This window comes from Pinus tabuliformis, chromosome 2_1, assembly GCF_031772625.1.
Source record: "Pinus tabuliformis cultivar Carrire ecotype Pingquan chromosome 2_1, CPIR1, whole genome shotgun sequence".
Taxonomy (NCBI): Eukaryota; Viridiplantae; Streptophyta; class Pinopsida; order Pinales; family Pinaceae; genus Pinus; species Pinus tabuliformis.
The window spans coordinates 552,556,531-552,583,797 of record NC_142299.1 but is presented as its reverse complement, the minus strand read 5'-3'; the positions used below and the strand labels follow the sequence as shown (position 1 = coordinate 552,583,797).

At 38.6% G+C, this 27,267-nt stretch overlaps 1 protein-coding gene across 1 annotated transcript in view; it reads right to left on the bottom strand.

The window, feature by feature from the left end:
• Positions 1-25,456, bottom strand: part of LOC149201564 (uncharacterized) — a 242,088-nt gene extending 216,632 nt beyond the window's left edge. Inside the window, exon 1 of the mRNA XM_089402955.1 lies at positions 25,120-25,456. Coding sequence (XP_089259081.1) covers positions 25,120-25,307 — 188 coding nt within the window. The 5' untranslated portion in view covers positions 25,308-25,456. The remainder of the gene's footprint in view (positions 1-25,119) is intronic.
• Between the last annotated feature and the right edge of the window lie 1,811 nt (positions 25,457-27,267).

Below are 27,267 nucleotides of genomic sequence, written 5' to 3'. Positions count from 1 at the left end.
GTCAAACGGGGCATAATTCTTCCTCTAATCAACTCGGTCAAACCCAATCAACTTCGGCTTCCAATAGCACGCCCAATCAACCCAAAACAGTCCGAAAAAGTCCAGTCAAAAATTGGTCAACGAAAGTCAAACTACGACCAGCCCTAGGGCAGTCAACGCTGGTCAAATGAGAGGTCAGATTACCTCGATTTTAGTGCCCAGAACTGCGGCCTGCTAGGACAGAGACCTCACCCAAACCACAGTCAAAACAGGTCAACATTGGAGGTCAACACAGTCAAACAATAATCCTGCAGCTTTGTCAAAGCTAGTCAACGCAGTCAACAGAATCCGTCCTTCTTCCTTCACACGTGTGAGAGACAGCTGCCCAGATATGTGTACCCAATCAGACGAGGAGAGAGAGATGTGTGAAGATGAGATGATGATAAAATTACTTGAGGTCTCCTCCTTTTATATGCAACATTGAGGATGAGTTGGGGGTTTGAATGCTTGTTTTGCTTGCTGGCCGACCTTGACAATTTGTCCATAATATAAATAAATTCATATCTTCATTTGTACATGTCGGAATCGGATGATCTTTAGATCAATCCTACACCTTTCAGAGAGAGGAATCCAAGAAAAATATCAGTTGTCACAAATAAGATGACCCATGTGGAGTTTGGACCTAGTTGCCAATTTTAACACTCCCTCTCAACTAGGGAGACCTCCATCTGCTAATCCATCTGCCAATCTGTGCTATCTCTTCCATCAATGCATTGCTCTGTTGAACTATGAAGAAGAAGAAGTGATCGAGAATGTATCATACCATTCTCTACTAACCCAAAGTCAGTCCCAGATAAAAGGGAGTCTCTCATACCACTCTTACTGGCCCGAAGTCAGTTCCAATCAAAAGAGAGTGTCTCATACCACTCTTACTAACCTGAAGTCAGTTCCAATTGATCCCAGATCAATATCGGTCATCCTAGCATAGGAAGTACAGTAGTACACGATGCGTCCATCGGTAGTACTATGGTCCCTATCCTCATTTCCCTATTCATTGGCCAGATGAGAGGTACTTCCCATGAGTCTCAGACTGCATGGGTAGGATGTCTCAGCAGGAGAAGGATGAACCACTCTTCCTGCCTACATGTCGCCAAGGGGTATCATAGGGGAAGGTTGAACCACTCACCCTGTACACAGCAAACCACTAGGGTAAGGTTGAACCACTCACCCTGTACACAGTGAACCACCAGCGAAAGGTTGAACCACTCACCCTATGGTTTCTCATCGCTCCAAAAAGTACCCCAAGCCCCCCGGAGCTCCCAAAGCTCAATGTCCATATCATACAGGACCCTCATAAGAGGGTCTCTCCATGACTCCAAGTCGTTCTCGGAAGGCCAAGAACTTGACCTTCCCTAGGGGCTTTGTCAGAATATCAGTCCCAATGTGATGGAGCCTTATTGCTCCTCGTTGTACCATATCCCAGATAAAGTGGTACCTGATATCATGAAACACGGGATTATCTGATAATTAGATCCCACTCTGGTTGTCGCAAAGGATCACGGTGGTATCCAACACATGTCCAAACAGCTCATTGAAGAGCTTCCTCAACCAGACAACTTCACAAGAGGCCATACTAGCAGCTATGTATTCGGCCTCAGCGATGCTCAAGGCAACCAATTTTTGCTTCCTGCTCATCCAGGATATCGAAGCAGAACCCAAAGAAAAACATCACCCATAAGTGCTCTTGTGATCCACCACACTGCCAACCCAATCAACGTCAAAATAACCAAGCAGCCTCACATCTGGGCAGTGTATCTCAGTCCATGAGTGATTGTGCCCCGAAGATATCTCAGAAGATTCTTGGCACCAATCCAATGTATATGATGAGGCTCAACCATATATTGGCTCAATGTATTAACTGCAAAACATATGTCTGGACGAGAGTTCACCAAGAACATCAGTGCTCCTATGAGTTGACGATACTCAAAGGCATTTCCCAATTCAGGTCCAGCAGCACTACCACATAACTTCTTGAAGTTAAGTTCCATCGGGGTAGTCATAGGCTTGCAGTCCACCATCCCAAATCTTTCCAATATCTTCACAACATATTTTCCTTGAGATAGGAAAATTTCTCTTGGCTTTTGCCAGACCTCCAACCCTAGGAAGTAGTGCATCAGTCCTAGGTCCTTCATCTCAAATTCAGAAGCCAACTCCCTCTTACATTTGTGAATGAGAGGGTCTGCACCTGTCAGAAAGAGGTCATCCACATAAAGTACCAGTATGAGAGGTTTATCATTTTCAACCTTAAAGTAAAGGTTCGGATTGGCTTCACTTCTAGTGAATCTCAGCTTCATCAGATAGCTATCAATCCTCTCATACCAAGCCTCGAGTGCTTGCTTCAAGCCATAGAGAGCTTTCTTCAACCTGCATACATGAGATTCCTGGTCATGAACCTCAAACCCCTCGGGTTGTTCCACATAGACTTCCTCTTTGATCGAACCATGCAAGAAAGCGGTCCTAACATCCATCTGATGTAGGTTCCATCCTTGCAAGGCAGCAAGGGCTACCGGATGGTGGTGTATCGGGCAACAGGTGTAAATATCTCATCGTAATCTACACCTTCCTTTTAAGAGAAGCTTGGAGCAACAAAGCGAGCCTTGAACTTTTTTGCACTTCCATCAGGTCCATGCTTGATTTTGTAGAGCCACTTAGAGGTGACAACCGATTTGTCCTGGGGTCTCGGAACCACATCCTAGACATCATTCTTCATAATTGACTTGTATTCTTCATTCATAGCATCCTTCCATACTTGTTGCTTCAAGGCTTCTTCGAATGATGAAGGTTCATTTTGAATGATAGTGCTCATGACGGCTAAGTATCCTTGATACCTGTCTGGCTTCTTGCTTTCACGGAAAGTCCCCCTTGGAGCAATATGTCTCTAGGCATCTTCAAGAGTCTCCCTAAACCATGAGGGTTTCCTCTTGGAGGAGGAAGGCTCGTGAGGAGGATCTATAGGATCCATAGGTTCTTCAACATCAGGAATTGTTTTGTCCTCTTTTTCACCCTATTTTCCTGTGTCAGTTTCTTTGTCCTTCCTTAGGATAGGAAGGTTGTTGATCTTGCTGAGAACCATATCTTTGTCGAAGGTGACATCATGACTTATCTCAACTTCCCTTTGACCAGCCACATAAATTCTATAACCCTTAGAATTTTCACTGTAGCCCACAAAGATTCCTTTCTTCCCTGATGCACCCAATTTGCTTCTTTTCTCTTTCGGCACATGAAAATATATGGGACTTCCAAAAATTCTAAAATGAGAGACATCGGGTTTCTTACCAGTGAACATTTCTTCGGGAGCCTTGGAGTATGAGGGCATCGGTTTTGAACATACACGGCAGTATTTGCAGCTTCAACCCATAGGAACTTCGGAAGCCCTTGATCATGAAGCATGGCACGAACAGCTTCTATAATAGTACGATTCTTCCTTTCAGCTACACCATTCTGCTCGGGAGTGTATGGTGTTGTAGTCTCCCTCTTAATGCCAGCTTCTCTGCAATAATCATGGAATTCATTGGATTCGTACTCAGTCCCATTATCAGTCCTCAATATCTTGATTTTCTTCTCGGATTGGTTTTCGATCATGGCTTTGAAGTGACGGAACCAGGTGAACACTTCATCCTTCTTTTTCAAGAAGTAGATCCAGGTCTTGTGAGAATAGTCATCCGTAAAGGTGAGATAATATAAGTATCCTCCCAAAGAGTTTACGAGCATCATACCAGATATGTCAGAGTGGATCAATTGCAATATATCAGTGGTCTTGCTATTACTTGAGGGGAATGGTCCCCTTGTAAGTTTTCCTTCGGCACATCCCGGACATACACCTTCATGCTCTACTTTGAACTCGAGCATACCTGTCACCATCTGTCTCACATCAGGTAGAGCCTTATAATAAAAATGGGCAAACCTTCGGTGCCACAGTTCAGATTGTAGAGATGTGTCGCAAGACATGGCTCCCAATGGACTTCCTCCAACTTGATACAAAGTGTGAACCTTGAACCCAAGAGTAAAAGCATCTTTAAAATTCCTTTTCCAAACACGTACCTTTCCATTGATGAATGCCACCTTGTATCCTTTGTCTTCCATTGTTGAAATGGACACCAGGTTCTTCTTGAGATCAGGTAAATATAAAACTTCTTATAAATGAATAGTGTTACCTTAATTCAATTGAAGGGTAAAATTGCCTACTCCCTTCACGGGATAAGTGGTATCGTCTCCAAGGATAATCTCCAGGTTTGTCTCCTTCCCTATCAGATTAGAGAGAGCTTCCTTATATCTAGTCAAGTGCATTGAGGCACCACTATCAATTAGCCAATTCCCCAAAGTGTCCAAAAGAGAGGTAGTGGAGAGGGCCGATATAAGATAGTACTCCTTTTGCTTATTGTTAACAACATTTGATTCTTCGTACCTGGAGTTCCTTGCTTTCTTGGAGGGTTGAGCATTTCCTTGATGTCCCGCATTCCTTTTTCCTTTGCCATTGTACCTGTCATTCCTTTGATTGTTGTGGTTGAAGTTGCCCCTAGAATGATTGTTGTGTCCCTTCTATTTGGACACTCCCTTGCATAGTGGCCAAACTTATTGCAAACAAAGCACCTGCCCCTCCTTCCACCCTTAGATCCAGGCTTTCCATGAAATGACCTTTGGACCGAGCATTGTTTCTCCTTTTGGCATAAGCGAAGAAAGCAGTGGGGTTGCTTCTACTAGAAGGCATTTCTTGCTCCACCATTCTTGTTTCTTCTTGAATGCATCTCGACATCAATTCTTCAAACCTTGGAATTCAATCATTATTGAGAATAGTGGTTCTAAATATATACCATTCGGGTGGGAGTCCTCCAAGGGTAGTGATAGTAAGTTCCCTATCAGGAATGACCTCTCCAATCAAAAGTAGATCATTCTTGATCTCAGTGATCCTTAAGAAGTAGGATTGAATATCCTCATCCTTGCCCTTCTTAATATCCTTCAACTTATTTTTGAGAAATAAAATTTGATTAGCATCACTAACCTTGAACATGCTAACCAACCTGTCGTAGATCTCCTTGGAGGTGTTCAAATCGGAGATGTAGGCCACCAGATGCTTGTCAATGGAATCTCTGATAATCTTCTTTGCTTTGACTTCAGCCCTATTGTACTTGGTCTTCGCAGCAGCCAGTGCATTTGAAGGAGGCTCAGGGATTTTACCCTTCACATAATCCAACACTTCTTGTTCTTCCAAGGTCAAATCAAGAGACATCTTCCATCCATGATAGTCAGATTTTTCACGGAGCTTGTCTTCAGCCGGGAAGTGGGATGAGGAACCCATTGAGCCTTTTGTCCTTGTCCAACTGTCTTTGGTGATTGCTCTTTCACTCTTGCTTGGGCTTTGTCTTCACCTCAGCTCTGATACCATGTTAATTTTAGGTAACAATGGTATGTTTTATGCTTAAGAGCAATTTTACTTCAATTTCTTTATTAGTCCAATATCAATATCCAGTTTAGCAATCACATCAACATGATAGTAAAATGCAGATAGAACATAAACATAAACAGTAGAAGACAAGCCAAGACAAGAGGAAACAAGATGTGCCACCATCGAGGGACAAACCCCAATGTGGGGAAACCCTTAATTAATTCTTCTTATATTCTTCAATAGTTCAACAGAGAAAGATAGTACAATTTACAAATCTGATAATTTATGACAGCAGCAAAAAAGCCCTAACCAGAAAAGTCAACACTAGTCAAACGGGGAAGAATTCTTCCTCTAATCAACTCGGTCAAACCTAGTCAACTTCGACCTCCAACAACAAGCCCAATCAGCCCAAAATAGTCCGAAAAAGTCCAATCAAAAACTGGTCAACGAAAGTCAAATTGCGCCCAGCCCTAGGGCAGTCAACGCTGCTCAAATGAGAGGGCAGATTGCCTCGATTTCAGTGCCCATATCTGCGTCCTGCTGGGACAGAGACACCTCACCCAAATTGCAGTCAAAACAGGTCAACGCTGGAGGTCAACGTAGCCAAACAAAAATCCTGCAGCTCGGTCAACGTTGGTCAACGCAGTCAACAGAATCCGTCCTTCTTCCTTCGCACGTGTGAGAGACAGCTACCCAAATATGCGTACCCAATCAGATGAGGAGAGAGAGATGTGTGAAGATGAGATGATAAAATGACTTGAGGTCTCCTCCTTTTATATGCAACATTGAAGATGAGTTGGGGGTTTGAATGCTTGTTTTGCTTGCTAGCCGACCTTGACAATTTGTCCATAATATAAATAAATGCATATCTTCATTTGTACATGTCAGAATCGGATGATCTTTAGATCAATCCTACACCTCTAGGAGACAGGAATCCAAGAAAAATATCAATTGTCATAAATAAGATGGCCCATGTGGAGTTTGGCCCTAGTTGCCAATTTTAACAGATAGCATGTTGGTTACACGAGAGAGATTTGTTACCAAATTGTTTGATCAGGAAGGATTTGCTACCGATTGGAATAATTGGGAATGTTGAGGCTTTGTGTGTAAGACACATTACCTGGGAGGACATTTGGCCAACACTTTGTGTTGATGTCTAAATCTCGAAGTAGGGAGGGTGGCATTGGTCATAGAGCACTGACCTCGAATACGCACCTGGATCCCTCGGTTGATGGTTAGCAAGTAAGCCTAATGGTACCTAGAGAGGCTGAAACTCCATTTTAGTCCCACCCGGATAGATTTCCCTGGTCAGGAATCTAGTCCATCCTATTGTGGTTCCTAAACTCTTCATAGTTCATATGTTTTGAGATCTTCATTGTACTTGTTATTATAAGTACCTCCCTAGTTAAGAGGGAGTGTTGAAAAATGTAACTAGGTTCGGTCTTCATAAATGAATTTGAGTCAATGAAATGCATTTATCAAAAGAATGAAAAAAATATTTTTATTATTATTATTATGACTAATTAAAGCATGGGTTCCATGCTTGGGTCATCATGTTTTAGGTCAAAATCCCCATTGAAGAGTTCTAGGATTTATTCTGAGTCATTAGAGTTATTGTCCATTTAAAAAGACCCTTCTTGGGCTTTTGAATCATGTAAAAAGAATTAATCATGAGTCAAATGTGCTATTTGTCCCCTCCATACCAAGTCGGCCTCAAGAAGATCAAGTCAGCTTCAAGAAGGGTAATTCGACCTCACCAGAAGCCTATATATTGGAGTAATAAGAATTCATTTGGAGAATTCTCTCTCTCACACACAAGTTCGATATCCAAAAGAAAGAGCTGGAAAGGTGCAAAGTAAGAAAGGAGGCAAAAGGAGTGTGAAATTTGAGAAAGAAGAAAAAGAGAAAATCGAAATTTTGGGCTATCTATCTCTCTCTCGTGTGAGTTCCTCTAGGAGATCGAAGTCTCTTTTTATAAGTTGAAGTGTTGTTGCTCCTGCTGCTAGTGGTTGCGTTGAAGCTGCTGCTACAAGTTGTTGCTGCTAGGTCGAAGTTGTTATTAAAGGGTTATTATTTGCAAGAAAGAAGAAAGGGCTAACTTGGTGTGGAGGAAGTTTGGGTCTCGGTCAAGAGTCTTAGATTATCTCAAGAAGTTATTAAAGAAGAGTTGTTCATTGGGTTTTCCCCTAGATAGGGGTTTTTCCCTTGTTGTCTGCCTATATCTGGTGTCTGTGATCTTTGTGCTATTGTTTTGGTAATTGCTTGATGAACTAAAAGATAAAAGAATCACAAGTAATTATCTATATAAGGAAATATTTTTGCCTTTCTGATTTTCTAACAAGATATGGACTAATGGATCACTTTCCGACAATGACATCACTGACACATGGATGAAAGTGATGGATGGTTTGTGCCCTATGAAGAAGTCCCAAACATGAAGACTCCTGAATAACAAAAAGAAGTTCATGACATCGTGAAGAGGAGTTCTTCAAGCAGTTGGTTGTCCCATCATCTCCACCTGAGGAGCTACTGTAGGTCCCTAATTAAGAGGGAGCCTGGAAACAAGTTTCTTACTTGGAAGCAAAATTGCTAAGCCAAGAGGGAGCTTAGGTACATTCCTTCTGTAGGAATGAGTACATTCCTTTATTGGAATAGATATGTCCTCCCTAATTAAGAGGGAGAGATAAACACATCATTCTTGTCTTCACTTGGGAAGACAGAATGGAGGATTGGGTAAACATCTGGCATCTGATGCTCTTTGAGGATGTGTTAGGGCATCCAAGATAAGAGTAGTCATAGAGGACCGATATTCATTGAAGACTGAGAATCCAAGATAAGAATAGTCTTGGTGGAACACACCTTGAGAACTCGAGTGGGGTATGTTCCGAGACAGACAATGATGAGGGTGTTTATACATCATTGGTCTCACCAGCATTGAGCTCAGATCTTGTGGAGATATAGAGTTGTTAGTCAAGGCCTTGCTATGTGACAATGCTAGTTGATATGATGCTAAACAGATGGGTTACCAATCCAGATCTTCTTATGAGAATTCTTCAAACTGAGAATGACCAAGTACCATTATGAATACCTCCCTAGTTAAGAGGGAGTGTCGAAAAGTGTAACTAGGTTCGATCTTCATAATGACGTGTAATTGTGATTTTATGTAAATGATGTAAAGAAGAAAAATAAAATTAGTATTGTAATGCTTGTCTCATGGGCTTCATGAGCAAGGAATTTTATTTTTAGTAATGGCTCCCATTGTGAGCCCTTAGGATTGGTCATAAAGTCAAAGAGATTCAATGTCATGTATAAAGGACCGTTCTTGGGCATGTTACATTTGTATATGAGTCAATGAAAGTGTCAAATAGCCCTCCAAGACCAAGCTCAAGAAACTCCTTCAAGTTGGCCTCAAATAAAATAATGAATTTGCTCCTAAAGTCATGTCGGCTCACCCTCAATACAAGTCAGCTTATTATGGAGGCTCCAACGACTATAAATAGGGCAGCTCGGCCTCATTTCAGTCACAAGAAATTTGGTCAAGATCTGAAGTAGTAAGAAGTGCGAAAGTCACCAAGAAAGAAGCCTCATAGCCAACGAGAAGAAGGAAGAGCGAAGTTCTTTGGATCTGTTTTAGGGTTGTTTTACTGTCACACGTGCGAAGGAGAGAGGGATCATTTGCTACAGGAAAGGCCGAAAATATTGCAGACCTCTAAGGCAACCAAATTCAGGAAGAAGTCAAGCCAAAAAGGTAGCAGAGTTAAAGAAAGAAAGTCTCCTAGGAGGAAGATAAAGGGTCAAAGTTGGTCAAACACATGTGCTAGGGTTTCTGAAATAGAGACAAGGAGTGTAGTGCTGAACCAAGGACCGAAAATCTGAAGTATAGCCGAAGTACAAAGAAGACAAGCAGTTGGATCAAGTGTTGACTTGGGCACGAAAGAGAAGCAGTGAAAGGGAACTTGTGTCTTGGTCTTGGAGTGGCAAATAGGTCAAGGGTCTTGGTCTTGGTATTCGTTAATTGGAATCTCTATAAGAAGAAGAATTTGTTCGAGTTTTCCTCCCAAGTGGGAGAGGTTTTGGCCCTGGCTAATAGTTTATATTTTGTGTCTGTTGTCTCTTTATGGTTTATGCATTGGTAGTTGTTTGATGAAGAATAACACTATAATAACATAAGTAAAAGAAAATCTTAATCTACGAAGTAAAAAGCATTCATAAACAGCTAACAATAGAAGATAAATCACCTAATTCCATGCCTTAAATTTCTCAACAAGCCACCCCCTCCCCTTGCCCACATCTTGGGTCGGGCTTAGAACGATGCCCCAGAGGTTGATGCAGCTTAAAAGAAAAGAAAAAACATAATTGGCCATATTCAATAGGAAATTATACCACAAAATGCAAAAGGTGGTTGGAACAAACACATTTAGCACATGGGCAAAAGTCATTACATGAGCTCTACCCCTTCCATGGCCATCACCCTAGCTCCTAGAGGCCCTAAATGAGCCTCCTTTATCATTCAAGAACCCATGATTGTCCCAACCCCCGGTGGGCAATGAACTGCCCCACCTTAAAACGGGGTATCCATTGTTATACTTTGTACATCATGCTCTCATTCCTTTGAGCCCCGAGCAGTTAACCAAAGAAAATCATAAAAGGCAAAAGGCATTCGATGAAGGGTGAAAAAATCAAGGTCGAGGTAACTCATGTACCACGATTTCTCCCTCCTACATATTATTTACCCAAGTGTGGGCTTCCCCTTTATTAGCTACCCTTGTGCCATGGCATGTGACCCAGGTTGTTCCCCTTCACCCCCTTTTCCATTCCATCATTGTATCACATGCCACCACCATTTGAAGGATGTACCATGAACATATCACCCTCTTTAGAAGCAAAAACTGCCTAATAAGATGATTGGTTAACCACCCCTTGGAGCTTGGAGACATTAGCACATACCAAAGCCCATTATGGAAGGGCATGTCATTATGAAGTGCCCACTTGTTTTCCATGGTTTTTAAATTCTTTTACTTGATTGTTTTAATGAATTGATATGCTTTAATGGTCTCCATTTAGGGTTTGGTCTCCCTATACAGGATCCTAACCCTCCAGAGGGCTACATTAGCACATGTAAGATATGTGTAGAGAGCCATGGGCCTCCACAACAACAGGTACCATTCCATGGATCCCCAGAGTCATTCAGAGATCGCTTATGGTTCACCTATTAGACGAAGAAGATACATCTGGTTCACCATGCCCAGTCGGCCCCACAGTTACATTATGCACTTGGTAGATGACCCGGGACTTGTATGATGATAAGGCATCATTTATACTATCATCCGAGCCCTTGCAGATGGTCTACAAGCATCTTCGATTTTGTTTGGAGACCCATGAGGACACTTGTGTGCCCCCACACCCACTTGGAAGCACCACAGGTTTACTACTTGGAGAAAAAGGGGCCAACCCCTTGTCCACTACTTTTGGGAGTCCTATTTCACATTTTGGCACCTATGGACTTCATCAGAGCTCTTCTAGGGCCCAACGACATGTATTATTGATCATTCGACCTCTTGAGAGGCTTATTCTTTTAATTATGAGCTAGTTTGTTGGGTATGTCACCAAAAGTTAGTTTGCACATTATTTTATTTTAGGGGTTGTATTAGGCCTCATTAGGCAAATCGAATTTTTTTGGACATGGATAAATACAAGTGATGTGATTTCATTTTAGCATCATCACTTGGATTGGGACTTGTATCTCTTTAAAAATTTCCGCTATCCTTCTTGGAGTACGAATTTTTGGAGCATGGAATGAATTTTGATGTTTGGATTACTTTCTCATGTCTTGGAGCTTCTTCAATGGAAAATTTTGGATGGTTAGATATATTTTTATACATGTAAGAGCAATTTAATGTTGTTATTTCTTTCTATTTTTGTCACATACATTGTTGCTAGGATTTCGCTATATTAGGGCTAATTTGTTACATCCATTTATGCGAAGTTGTGGAAATTGTGTTTCTAGATAGTGTTGTTTCATGGGCCATGTATAATGAATAAATGTTCCTAGGGATGTTTCATTACTGAAATTCATCTTGATAAGCCATCTATTTTGCAAAGCGAGATATAAAGTCTTTGAAGCTACTTTTGTTACTGCCCTAATGCTAAGCGAAGTTGTCTTTGAGGCCTCCTTGACCTAGAAAATCTGAAAGTCCATAGTCATAATTCTACCTGACTCCATCTCCCCAAAGGATTAGGCATTGGTCCACCATAAGGTGATCACCTTAAACCTTATTTCCTCTCCTCCCTCTTCTTTCTAGGCCTAGCCCATTAGGTCTCCTAGGGCATCATTTATCTCGCAAACCACCCACTCAAAAAATTCGATCTCTTGGCATCCTCTGCGTTGGTGTGTCTCCTAGGTGCCCTCCAATTTTGAAGAAATTCCGATAGTGGGATTTTGAGATATCTCAAGCCCTAGCCTCGAGATTGAATCTTGCCCTTGGTTTCCTTAGGCTAGAAACCTCATTGGGACCCTCATATTGCCTTGCATTGAAAATTCTTTCTTTGGTCCCTATAAAGACCAACACAATTTAAATCATTAAATTCTACAAAATTGACAATTACAACAGCCATTAATTTCTACAGAATTTACACCATTACAGTCAATTACAATCTATGCATAATTCATCAATTTAATTCACATTTTCATACCTGGTTCCCTGGTTTGATGTCAATTCCTTACTGACAGTTCCTTGTTGATGTAGCTCCAATTACTTCCGATACCAAATGACTAAATCCTCCCAGCCAAGTTGAGCACAGCCTTGGTACTTAGCTCCAAAATACGAGTATTTTGGTCCCCCGTGCCCAAAAGCCTCAAGAATAATTGCTCAGTCCTAAAATTTCGACTCGGATCTTCCGCTCAGAATTCAATCTCCCACTCTAAATATCCTTTTCCTTCCCAGCCAATCTCCCCTTCTACCTCAGGGTGCTTGGAATAAATACTCTTCGTAGGCGGTCACTGCCTTCTTCCACCGCCTTCATTTTGATTTTATTCGACTTTATTTGACAGGTAAGGCTTTCATATGTGTAATGGGAGATGGGGTGTGTTTTTAGTTTGATATGATTGACGTAGTTATATTTAAATGATTTTTTTTACTTTTATAAAATTTAATTTATAATAATAAAATCAATAATTATATATATATATAAAATTTTGTTATATTAATTTAAAACTTTAACTTATATATATATATATATATATGACTTATAACTCAACTCTATAAAGATCAACATTTACATTAGAAGGATTGAAATTGTAAATTTTATTTAACAACCTAGTAAGTACAAAGTATTTAATATGTATATTTGAGTGTAGAATCTCTTTTCTCAATAATTTAGTGTTTAGTCTCTTTTCATTTAATTAATTTTTTTTCCTACTAAGTATACTAGTGTGAGGCATGCGATATGTGCATATTGTTGAAACCTAATCTTCATGATTGGGGGAATTTTGTGTAAATAAATAAATTAGGAATGTGAACAGTCATCGGGAGATGAACTGAACAATCACTCCTATTGTATATAACAATGACCTACCTATGGAATAATAAATGAATCAGTTGTTTGTTTTGTGGAGTTACTGCCTGGCCTGACATGGTATCAGAGCCAGCTCTTTTTAGCCTTTGTGTCCCTTGTAACTCCCTATCTGCTCTCCATATAGCTGAGCAGGTTCTTCATAAAATTAGTTGCCCCACTGTCTGACTATTCAGCTCTCTGTTTGATTCATAAACGTTTCTGACATGGTAGCTGCGCCTGACATGGTATTATTGCATACTATGACTGTGCGGATGACTGATTCATAAACGTTTCTACCATGGACGCAGGCTTTGCCAGAGAATTGCAGTCTACGAGCCCTTTCTAGATTCCAATCTCTGCATAGTCTATTCGTCTCTCTCATTCTGCTGTTTGATATGATTATGAGGCTTTGAAGTCTATCACATACAAACGAACTGCTGTCTTCTTCCCGATTCAGATTACAAAAGTTCTGAGTTTCCATATTTTCGTTTCTCCTTTGAAAATCCTCTGAGAGCGAGACTGTAACAGAATTATTAAACACAGGAATTTTTAAAGTGTTTGAGTTTGTATTTCTCTGGACTGACATGGTATACGAGTGGTATACATTTGCATAACATTTGGTAACGTTGTCCATAACGTTTGGTATTGAACCGCTTGTCCATAACGTTTGGTATCGTTGTATATGCCGTGTTGTTGTTTGACACAGCGTTTGAGTTTTGAATATTGAATGCATTTGAATTATTGGACGTTGTTTGAATATTAACGCTGTCCCATTGAACTGTGTTGAATGGTTCTAACGCTGTCCAGTTTTCGTGTTTTAACACTATATGGTATTGAACTATGCGGTTGAAATGGTATTTGAAACCCTGACATGGTATTTGAACTGCGGCTTTATTGAGTGATATACACCGCTTATGAACTGCATTTGAATCCATTGAATCGTCCAGCGAATGGTCTAGCGTATATATGTTGAATGGTTTCCATTTGAATCCTTTGTTGACTTTATATGTGCGTGGAGCTCTTGTTTAAAAGAAAAAAAGGGAGGTGATATGGAAATATTATATGAGGATGTTTTTATAAACATTGGAGGAATTTGAAGAAAACATAGTGCATAAAGTATTTGAAATCTTTTTGCCCTTTTGAGTACAATTTCACTGTATATCAGCAGAAGTATGTTTTCTATTAGCAGAAGTATTTTTTTTACAGAATGCATTCAATCATCTCTATGGTAGGAATAGTTCTCACTGGCAAGGAGAACTATCCTGAATGGTCCCGGATGATAAAACACACCCTCATCTTCAATGAGTTGTGGAAAGGAGTGTGTCTCGGAGAATGAGACAATGACCCTGTACAGCCTACCTCAGACAAAGAGCTCGTCATTTGGGAAAACAAGAACAGCAAAGCCTATGCATTAATCGCAGCATCTGTAAATGAAGAGGTGAGTCGTCATATTTCATCATATTCAACTGCCTTTGAAGCCTTACAAAAGCTGAAAGAACTATATGACTCACATTCTGCACTTGAAGTTGTTCAGCTCATGATTAAACTTTTCACTCTTGAATTGAAAAATAATAATCCTCTTGCTCTTGCATCTGAAGTAAAGTCTATAATGCATGATATCAAATCCACTAAGGTTGAGCTGGATATCCCTCTTATTGCTTTTCTCAAGGCACACTATCCTACTTACTCCAATTATCTTCAGTCTTTACAAGCAAATGGAAATCTTAAAGATATAACCTTTGACTCTCTTGTGAAAAAGTTTGTTGAAAGAGAGAAAGCCTTTGGAAAGAAGACAACCCCTGAATCTTCTAAAGAGACTGTGTGCCTTGCTCATAAAGAAAAGCATCCTGCTCAAGATTCTACAAGAGGAAGAGGTGGACGAAGAGGAAGAGGAAGATATTTCAAAGGCATGGGGGCAGACATTCTCAAGGAGAAAAGGCAGACTTACACTGCATTCGCTGCAAAAGAAATGGATCACATGATGCCTCTACATGCAAGCTACCATGGGACAAAATTGAGCAGAAAAGAAACCAACAGAAAGGTAAAACTGATGATACAGACAAAGGTAAAGCACCTGAATCCGCTCACTATATTGAGGCACAATGTAACATTGGAGTAAATGAAGATTTGTTTAATGCTTCACTTGCTTCTTCGAAAAATGATTGGTTGCTTGATTCAGGAGCAACCTGTCACATGACTCATAGAAAAGATTTTTTTGAAGATTTCGCTGATAATGTTGATGGAGCAGTATACTTTGCAAATCAATCAAAAATCAAGCCATCAGGGCTTGGCACAATCAGGCTTAAACTGTCTGGTCTTCCAGACTTTCTTCTGGATCATGTTCTATATCTCCCACAGCTCAAGAGAAACTTGTTGTCCTTGGTCCACATCCGCCAGAAAGGTCACTCCATTCATATGTTTGATGGCAAGCTTGAGGTAAGAAAAGCTTCTGACCACTCACTTGTCATGAGGGGAATAGAAGAAGAAAGGCTTCTCAAACTGCAAGGAACCTCTGCTCATGCACAACATTTCTCATATATTTCTCATCATGAAGAAGGTACACTTCCATCAAGTTTATTATGGCATGCTAGATTTGGACATTTAAACTATGACAGCCTCTGCTTATTGAAGAAAAATGGTGTTGCTGGTTTGCCTACAATTCCTAGGAAACATAAGCAATGTGATGCTTGCATTCTAGGAAAGCATAGCAAACAGTCTTTTCATGATTCACATTCAAGAGCACATAGGAAGCTTGAACTCATTCATTCAGATTTATGTGGTCCAATGCATGTTCCTTCTGCAAATGGAAATAAATATATCATGACATTTATTGATGATTACACCAGAATGTGTTGGGTTTATTTATTGAAGAACAAATCTGATGCCTTTCAAACATTCAATAATTTTCATAAATGGATTGAAAATGATGCACAATCTCATATTGGGTCTATTCGCACTGATAATGGAAAAGAATATACATCAAATGAATTTGAAAACTATCTTCGCCAACATGGGATCAAACATCAAACAACTGTGCCTTATAATCCCCAACAGAATGGTGTAGCTGAAAGAATGAATAGAACAATCTTGAATATGGTACGATCCATGTTTTTCTTCAAAAATGTAAAGATAATGTTTTGGGCTGATGTTGTTCTATGTGCTGCATATATAAAGAATAGATGTCCATCTAATGCTATAAGAAACAAGACTCCTTATGAATTATGGTATGGACATGTTCCTTCGGTAAAACATCTCAGGATCTTTGGTTCCACCTGTTATGCTTTGATACCAAAGGTACATAGAAACAAACTTGGTGCTAGAAGTCGTAAGTGTATCTTCCTGGGGTATTCAACAACCTCCAAAGCATACCGCCTCTATAATGAAGTAAATAAAAAGTTTGTTGTATCTAGAGATGTAATTTTTCTTGAATCATCCAAATCTGACAATGTTGTTGAGCGGCAACTTGATCGCTTGGATAGATTCGCAAAAACGAAATCATTTCAAGAATTTGATAATCAAATTCCACATCTTGAAGGGGGGATTCATATACTAGATCAACATGTGGAATCTTCTTTTGAAGAACACTCTCCCCCGACTGAAACTCCAACAACGGATGATGCTTTAAGTCATGTAATTGATAGAATTGGGAGACTCAATCTTGATTCAGTCCCAACTCAATCAACAGAGCAACCTAGACCATCTCAGAAAGGTCCCCCAAAGTGGCTGACAAAGACACTTGAAAGTGTTCATCTTGATGAAATTGGAAAAACAGGAACCAGAAATTCAAACCGACAAAATGGAGGTGATGTAGATAACTCTAATTCACCTGTTGATATGGATGTTTCTTATGATTGTGAATTGAACTTGTCTACAGATTTTGAACCAACTTCCTTTAAAGAAGCTGCTTCTCATAATGAATGGAAAGAAGCGATGCAAAAGGAGTATGATGCCCTCATAAAGAACGACACTTGGAAGCTAGTTGATCCTCCATTTGGAACCAAACCAATTGGCTGCAAGTGGGTCTACAAGAACAAGTACAAAGCTGATGGTTCACTTGACAAGCACAAAGCTAGGCTTGTGGCAAAAGGTTTTGCACAGAAGTAAGGGGTCGATTATGAGGAAACTTTTGCCCCCACAGCAAAATGGGCCACCATCCGGACACTCTTTGCACTAGCAGCTCAGAACGGTTGGAAAGTCCATCAAATGGATGTAAAAACTGCCTTCTTGAATGGAGATCTAAAAGAGAATGTTTTTATGTCCCAGGCTGAAGGATTTGCTGTGAAAGGACATGAACATAAAGTATGCAAACTTGTGAAGTCCTTGTATGGCCTCAAACAAGCACCACGAGCCTGGTATGAAAAACTAACTGAGCATCTTCTGAAACTCAACTTCAATCATTTTGATCTTGATGATGCAACTTTATTTGTCAAGAAAGTTGGCAAAACAGTTGTATATCTTGTGGTATATGTAGATGATCTTTTAATGACAGGGAACAATGAAAGCTACATTGCATCCATAAAGAAGAAATTGGGGAAAGTTTTGAAATGACTGATTTGGGCTATGTTCATTACTATCTTGGCATTGAAGTAACCCAACATCCAAAGTCCATATTTCTTTCTCAAAAGAAATACATTGGAGATTTGTTGAACAGGTTTGGCATGACAGAATGCAATCCTCTTACTACTCCAATGGAACAAAACTTAAAGCTCACATCTATTGAAGGAAATGAATTTGAGGATGCAACAAAGTATAGACAGCTTCTAGGAAGTCTCATCTACCTCACTACTACCAGACCAGACATTTCATTTGCTGTTGGAATCCTCTCCAGGTTTATGCAAAAGCCTTGTGAGGGACATTGGTCTGCTGCAAAAAAAGTTCTAAGGTACTTGAAGGGAACTCAAGACCTTGGAATCAAGTATACACAGGTGGACGACTTCAGCTTGATTGGATACTCTGATTCAGACTTCGATGGAGACAAAGAAACTGGGGTATCTACTTCAGGATATGCTATGAGTCTTGGATCAGGAGCTGTCTCCTGGAGATCACGCAAACAATCAGTTCCAGCAGATTCCACAACAGAAGCAAAATACGTGGCAGCAGCTGAAGCAACGAAAGAAATTGTATGGCTCAGGAAAATTCTTGAAGATTTGCAGGTAAAACAAGTACAATCAACTCCACTCATGATTGACAACACCTCTGCAATAAAGTTGGCCAAGAACCCAAAGTTCCATGATCGAACAAAGCATATCAATACTAAATATCATCTGATTCGACATCATGTTGAGGCCAAAACAATCCATCTCCGTCATTGTTCCACAAATGAGCAAATTGCAGACATCTTCACCAAAGCATTTAGAAGGAAAAAGCTTGAACGATTCAGAATGATGCTTGGACTCACCAACATCCCTTCAAATTAAGAGGGGAATGTTGACACCTAATCTTCATGATTGGGGGAATTTTATGTAAATAAATAAATTAGGAATGTGAACAGTCATCGGGAGATGAACTGAACAATCACTCCTATTGTCTATAACAATGACCTACCTGTGGAATAATAAATGAATCAGTGGTTTGTTTTGTGGAGTTACTGTCTGGCCTGACACATATGTAGCTATCATATGCATACATTGTATGCATGCTAATACTCTTTTGCTTATAGATCAAAATGGGTCATTACATACTTCCTTCCTTCAGAAAACTTCATCCCGAAGTTAGGGTTTATATAATATATCAGTAATTGCTTTAGTGATTAGTGCGATCAAGTAAAGGTTGCATTTCAAGATTGAAATTTTTGTTTTAACATTTAAAGTTTTTATAAACTTAATAGTCATTCTTTACTCCAACTGGATTCCCAAGCTATTCTAAAATCACCCTATCCTTCCTAATCTCTTCCGCTCCCTTCCTATCCGTCCTCTACTGGAGTGTGCCATGGCGTCAGCTATACTGACTAACTATTCATAGGCTCTCAAGGTGTCAGCGTCAATTATATCGACCTGATTGCCCAGTAGGCATCTAACAGTCATCATCACACGTCTAGGGGAGCGTGATTCGCACAGTCCTCCCATGACTCCAAGTTTTGGAGGATAAACGGTGGGCAATACCTCCACCCCTCCTAGTGGGACCAGGGTTAACACCCTATCATGGAATCTCATTGAGTCTCAATTATTCTTGGGGCTTTTGTCATCACGTAGTCATTTGGTAACGATGATATCTGCAATGTAAACACTTGTCCATATATTATAACATATGCATCAATATATATAAAATAAACAGTTTTTGTATAGCTCATACATGTTGTTATCTACAGTATAACATACTTGGTCATGTCCTGCTCATGTTATTGGCTTTCATATTCAAATTGTAATCATTCTTTTATTTCTATCTCATTAATCATATCAATATGCATAAATGAAACAAAATTATAGATATCTTAATTCATATCATAATTCATGATTTAGATTTTATAGCAAGGTTAATCAAATATTAAACTTCATCTTGGTATTCATAATTCAGTAAGGTTAATTTAAATAATATATTTCATCTTGGTATCCACATACCAATAGAATTAAGCAGATAACATATATCATATTTCAGTAACATAAAAATTTACTTCTATATGTGATCCCTCCAAAATGGTTTTGAGTCTCTCATTTAAAATAAAGTAAATATATACAAAATGTAGCTTAAAGTTCTTCAAAATTGACACAAGTTGGGGTATTTTTTACATGTGATTTTTGTATCTTCCCAAGTAGCCGATCCAGAGCTATATTTGTCCCACTGGACCTTAACTTGGTCTACCAAACGATTCCTGAGATGTTGAACCCTACGTTCCAGTATACGTAATGGTTCAACCAAAATTATTCCCTTGTCCGATACCTGCAGTTCCTTCCATTGAAGGTTATGAGATTTGTCAGCTATGTAATGCCTTAATACAAATACATGAAATACATTATGAACTTTATGCAAGTGAGGTGGCAGTGCAAGACGATAGGCAACAAGTCCAACTTTTTCTAGGACTTTAAATGGTCCGATAAATCGGGGTGACAACTTTATCCCTTTTCCGAATCGTATAGTGCTTTTATTTGGTTTGATGCGAATGAAAACCTGATCTCCTACTTCATACTTCCTATCTGTCCTGTGAGCATCAGCATAACTCTTTTGTCTATCATGTGCTTCTTTTAACTGTTGTCTAATTTGTTTTACCTGTTCCTCCATCTCTTAGATTAATTCTGGTCCTACTATCACCCGATCTTCTAACCTATCCCAACTTAACGGCGTTCTGTAAGGTCTGTCATGTAATGCTTCAAATGGAGGCATTCTGATTGAATTGAGGTAATTGTTATTGTATGAAAATTTGACTAAGGATAAGTACTTTTCCTAGTGTGATTGCTAATCCATAACATACATCTTTAACATATCTTCTAGTACTTGATTTACTCTTTCTGTTTGCCCATCAGTCTCAGGATGATAAGTTGTACTTAAATTTAGTTGAGTTCCTAAGGCTAATTGCATACAAGTCCAAAATCTTGAAGTGAATCGCGAGTCTCTATCTGATATGATCTTCTTAGGTATTCCATGAAATCTGATAATTTCATTTATAAATACTCGAGCTACGTCAGCAACTTCGTAAGTATCTCTTACGGGAATGAAATGGACACTTTTCATTAATTTATCCACTACCACCAGAATAGCATTGTGTCTTTGTGAAGTAAGAGGTAGCCCGGTGATAAAATCCATAGAAATGATCTCCCATTTGGTCATAGGAATGTCATGAGGTTGCAGGAGACCTGCTGGGTGACAATGATCAGCTTTCACTTGCTGACATTCAAGACATTTTGCAACAAATTGAACGATATCACGTTTCATGCCTGTCCAGAAGAAGAGTTTTTTGGTATCAGTATACATTTTCTTTACCCCGGGATGTGCACAATACACTGCTCTGTGGGCTTCCTTAAGGATGGTGTCTTGGAGATCCCCATTATCAGAAATATACATCCTTCCATGAAATCGCAAGATTCCATCATCTTCTAGTTCATACCCCTCAAACTTAGGTTCTTTTGACTTTTTACTATCAAGACTAGATCTTACCTTTAAATACCAGCTATCTCTTATGAGATGTTCTAGTACTTGTTGCCTTAAGTCTACTTTGATAGGTATGAGGGAAAATATTCGAGGTCTTCTGCTTAAAGCATCTGCCACTACGTTCTCTTTTCCTTTAATGTAAGATATTCCAAAGTCATACTCACTTAGGAATTCACTCCATCGTCTTTGTCTAGCATTCAAGTCTCTTTGAGTAAACAAATATTGTAGACTTTGATGGTCGCTTTTAAGCATAAAGCTTCGCCCTACTAGATAGTGTCTCCATATCTTTAAAGCTAGTACTACAACGGTTAACTCTAAATCGTGAGTGGCGTATAATTCTTCAAGAAGCTTTAACTTTCTTGAGGCATACGTTATTACTCCTCTATCCTGCATTAATACTGCACCTAATCCTTGCTTGGATGCATCAGTACATACAGTAAAATCTTTGTCCATATCAGGGACTCGCAAGATTGGTGCACTGGTCAGCAATCTTTTAAGTTCAGAGAATGCTTTATTACATTCCTCAGTCCATTTATACCTAACAACCTTATGTTGGAGGGTTGTAACTGGATTGGCAATTTTGGAGAATCCTTCCACAAATCTTCGATAGTAACCAGCTAAACCCATAAAGCTTAGCACTTCATGTGCATTTTTCGGTATTGACTATTCCATGATTGCCTTTACCTTCTCAGGATCTACTGAGATTCCTTCACCAGATATGATATGACCTGAGTAATGAATCTTTTTTCTGAAAGAAAGAACACTTGGATAACTTTCCATATAACTGATGTTTTCTAAGGCAGGATAATCCTATCCGTAAATGATCTTCATGCTCTTTCTCATTCTTGGAGTAGATGAGAATATCATATAAGAAAACTTGTACAACAGAATTGACAACTACAGCAGCGATTAATTTCTACAGAATTTACACCATTACAGTCAATTACAATCTATGCATAATTCACCAATTTAATTCACATTTTCATACCTGGTTCCCTGGTTTGATGTCAATTCCTTGCTGACAGTTCCTTGCTGATGTAGCTCCAATTACTTCCGATACCAAATGACTAAATCCTCCCAACCAAGCTGAGCACAGCCTTGGTACTTAGCTCCAAAATACGAGTATTTTGGTCCCCCGTGCCCGAAAGCCTCAAGAATAATTGCGCAGTCCTGAAATTTCGACTCGAATCGTCCGCTCAGAATTCAATCTCCCACTCTAAACATCCTTTTCCTTCCCAGCCAATCTCCCCTTCAACCTCAAGGTGCTTGGAATAAATACTCTTCGCAGGTAGTCACCACCTTCTTCCACCGCCTTCATTTTGATTTTATTCAACTTTATTTGACAGGGAAAGCTTTCATATGTAATGGGAGATGGGGTGTGTTTTTAGTTTGATATGATTGACGTAGTTATATTTAAATGATTTTTTTTTACTTTTATAAAAATTAATTTATAATAATAAAATCAATAACTATATGTATATCAAATTTTGTTATATTAATTTAAAACTTTAACATATATATATGACTTATAACTCAACTCTATAATGATCAACATTTACATTAGAAGGATTGAAATTGTAAATTTTATTTAACAACCTAGTAAGTACAAAGTATTTAATATGTATATTTGAGTGTAGAATCTCTTTTCTCAATAATTTAGTATTTAGTCCCTTTTCATTTAATTAAATATTTTTCCTACTAAGTATACTAGTGCGAGGCATGCGATGTGTGCATATGTAGCTATCATATGCATACATCGTATGCATGCTAATACTCTTTTGCTTATAGATCGAAATGCGTCATTACAACCCCTTTCTCCCTCTGGGATAGGTCAAGCATATCATTGGTTGCTAAAACCCACCCCGTTGACCTAACCCTAGGTCCACTTGGTCCTGTGTGGTCCCATATACCATTAAGGATAATCCTTCAAAGATCACTTGGAATCCAAGTCTTCACAAGAATTTTAGGGCTTAGGAACCTCCATTATAAGATACATACCTTGAACCTAAACCTTGAAATTCTCCTTAAGCCCTTCCTTAAGAGCCTTTCAACCTTGCACTCCAAAGCAAGCAAGCCACATATTTGAGCCTCTTGTGAATAGGCTTCCAAGATCACCCCACCCTATCATTGGTCCATCCATTTTGTGGTCCTTATCATAACGGGTCTCCTCCCATCGGTGAAAGTCTGTAAAGAGTAGGGAGCCTTAGCCGAGGTGACAGTGGACTATTGCTCCATTGTTGCCCTTAACCTAGTAGTAGCCCTTCAAGGATCCCCTTTTAGGACCCCTGCTAGTTTGAGCGGTAACAGGACAATAATTGTATATTGAATATTGTATATAAGAATTGAAGTGATGATGAAATTACAACTGAGGGTCCTGTATATATACCTAGGCAAGTGCCCTTTCATGAGCGGTCATGTCCTTAGAGACATGCCTCTTCAATATTAACTACTCGTTAATAAATTATTATTTATGTTTATTATTGTTTACATTTTTATTATTTTTAATATAAATTATATTCATATCAAAAAATTGATTATGGCATGGGTTAAAGATATAGATTAATTATTTTTCTTGACACTCCACTTGACACAGAGGTGTGGTTATAGCACCTTAACATAAAATTCCATGACAATAAGTTAATGCCCAATTTGGCAAAAAGGATTACCCTCTTTTCAAGGTCTGGGAAGTGGAGTAATAGGTAATATGTTTTTATTGTTCACTCCTCTCCTTACATTCAAATGAATTTATTGGATCCTTTTGAGGAAGGTGATTTGTAGAAGTGCCACAAGTTATATGGATCAGTATGAATGAAATCATACAAGGATAAACTATAATGATTGAAAATTCATTAGTGGCCAATGTGAACCTCTTATCACAACTTGGATGTCAAAAAAACATGAAATTACCCTAGAACTTTTAGGTTTTCCAACTTGAAATCAAAATATAAAAATAATAAATTTTAACTTCTAAGGTTCAACCACCACCCTAAGCAACTTATAGTGACACTATATGGGCCTCCTATAAACAATCCAAACACTTTGCCAACACCAAAATTTGAATCCTGTGCCAGACAAGGTAAGAACTTCAATCCTCTCACCGAACCAAAATTGCTCCAATGACTTGTGCCCGAACAAGAAGAAGGGTGACTAAGTAGGGTGGGATCACCTCCACCGAAACTAGTCAAGAAGAGAAAGGGGTCTCAAATCCCTGAGAGCCTCAAGCTCAAATCCCATGATTTCCAAATGATTCTAACTCCCTTGTATTTATAGATTTCCTTCATGGGCTCCCAAATGTGAGGGCTTGTGAAAGCCCCCACAATTTGGGTTCTGTCGACTCAAGATTTTCACAATGTTGCCCCAATATTGCGAAAATTGGGTTTTTCGGGCCTTTATCAAGACTATAGCCAACGGGGTTGGATAGGCCATTTCATCGTTCTGCATGCAAATAATTTATAGAAGGCATTACAGAGTTGTTATTGTTGAAATTTTATCATTATTACCTTTATTTTTCATAATTTTAGAGACCTCAACATCTTCCCATCCCCATGAATTTTCCTAAAATTTGGAAGTGTTCCCACACATCTCCATGTGCGTCTCCCCACTTTCGCACTCCTTTGCCCCAAAGCCTTGATGAAACATTGTAATTTCCCATATAGCCAATAAATCTGATAACCTGAAGTGATTAAAAAGACATGAAAATTATACTGCCAAGCCATCTTGTAATAATGTCACTTTCCCCTTTGGCCAGCCAAGGGTGTAAACAATGAGGGTCATATAATATAACATGCGTATAAATGCCCTTAAATCTGCAACTAGTAAATAAATGGTCCGTGGATATCATTCTAAGCGTCATGAAATGGTCCTCGGACCTGTATGGTGTAACACAATCAAAAATATAATGAAATGAAATGAAAAGTATTTGCAGAAAAAACTTAACACATGCATGCATGCAAGCTCGGGATGTTACTCTGAGCGCTTGTGCATAGCAACCTCGTAAAATTCCAAACAAGAAGTAGAAAATTGAAAAAGGAGAATATTTAAAAGGAAAAAACAAAATTTACCTCGAAAGCTTTTGGGCTCCCGCATCCCTTCTGGAATATTTAATTTTAGCAAACAACGGTGGGGCTGAAAATATCCCCTTTAAATTCACGAATGCCCCATTGTCAAAACCCGATTGCCTGCCTTCCAAAGCATTTGCATTACCGATACTGGAAACCTGGGCAGACCTCAATTGCGCTATGGTTGCCATCGTCGAACATTCGAACTCGACCGAGAGCAGAACACGCCGAGATCTTCGTGAAATAGAGCACAGACGCGGGATCTTCGGAAAAGCAATGATTGGTAGTGGACAAATTCATAGAAACGACAAATGCTCGCATCTTCGGGAAATGCATCACCTAATCGGATATAATGTTAAAATAGTTGAGTTGATAGCCGAGAATCTCAATTTTCCGAAGCTGAATTTTTTCGGGTGGGTACAGCTGCGTCTGTAATATTTTGGGAAGCGGGTTATGATGTGAGTTATTTTACTTTTGAGGAGGGGAGCGTAAACTACTATGTGGGTTAAATTTTCAATAAATTTGAGGAAGAAATTTAATTTGAAAATGTGCCAGGTGGAAGGTTGGAAATGTGAATACATAATTTTAAATTGTTAAACAAATGGAAGAGAGTAGATGGTTTAAGATTGTTTTTAATGATAGATTGTGTAAGAGTAAAAAAATTGGATACAACAAAATAACAAATGGTTTAGTAAATGGAGTATTTGCTTGAACGTGTGTCACATAAACAGGGAAGAGATAAAAGCTTTTTTAATGAAAAAGTTCCACAAGCTTACTTGGGATAATAAGTTAGGAAGAAATAAAAAGTACGATATTGAAGTGTTTAATCTCACTCACAGTCATGAACCAAAAACATACATAGAGGCCAATATCTCTTGGAGAGCCAAAATTCTTATTGCTCAGTTAAGGATTAATTCTCACCAACTTCATTGTAAAACAGGGCACTTGAAAAGGCCAAAAGAAGTGTGGAAGGAAAGAGTATGCATTTTTTGTTCTTCCAGCAAAATGGAAACAGAAAAACATTTCATTTTAGAATGTGAGGCCTTTAAAGACAACAGGGAATGTTATGCAGATATGCCAGTAGCTAGCTCTTGGGATAATCTATTTAGCGAGAGGTTTGTCGAGAAGCTGAGAGCATTTATTTTGAAGCTTCATAGAACAAGGGTTGAATATAGATGAAGAAACAATCTATGCCATAAGTTATCTTTAGCCTCGTGGATGTTAAAATAAGTTTTTCTTTCTTTATTTGAGATTACAATTTTATTTAGATAATTTTTGAATGTTAATTTAAATAAATTTTACAATTTATTTAAAATAATTTTTAAATATTATTTTAAATAAATTTGAAGTTGGGAAGCCAATGTAAGATATTTCATTCCGTAGAATATATTAGATTTTATTATATTAATATAATAAAGATGTTATTTTTAATAATAAAAATGGTTATATAATATATTAGAATTTATTAAGATATTATAATCAATTCTATTTTCAATTTTAAAATTAATCTTTATTATATTAATATAATAAAGATTTTATTTTTAATAATAAAGATTGTTATATAATATATTAGAATTTATTATGTTAATATAATTAATTTTATTTTCAATTTTAAGATGTATTAAAATTTCTAAAATTAAAATTTTATTGATTGTATCAAGAGGCATTAAGTATGGTCTGCTTGGTGTAGCTCAATTGGCAATGGTCATGGAAATGAAGTCTCACCGAACCAGAAGTTTTGGGTTCAAATCTTGTGCTATCCCCCGATCGGGGTGAGAAGTTGGACATGATGAAGATGTAGTTCTACCAAGCTTACATAAAAAAGAGGCATCAAGTATGGGGCGATGTAGTGGTGTAAATGTTTGTTTGCAACTATTTACCTGTCGATTAAAAAAAAAACTTTACTCAATTGGTGATTGAAGTGGTGTGAAAATCGTGCAAATTAAGATATCCAGGGTTCAATCCCCCAATTGTGACTCGGTCTACTGAGAGTAGGACAGGTTGTAGGCCCCAAGAGCTATATTAGTAGCAACCAGAATCGACCTCGTGTCACGCAAGTATCAAAAACAAAAAAAAAGGAAGAACTTTTTAGATAAAAGAAATCATAATATACATATCATAGTAAAATATATAAGATATAAATAGTCGTTA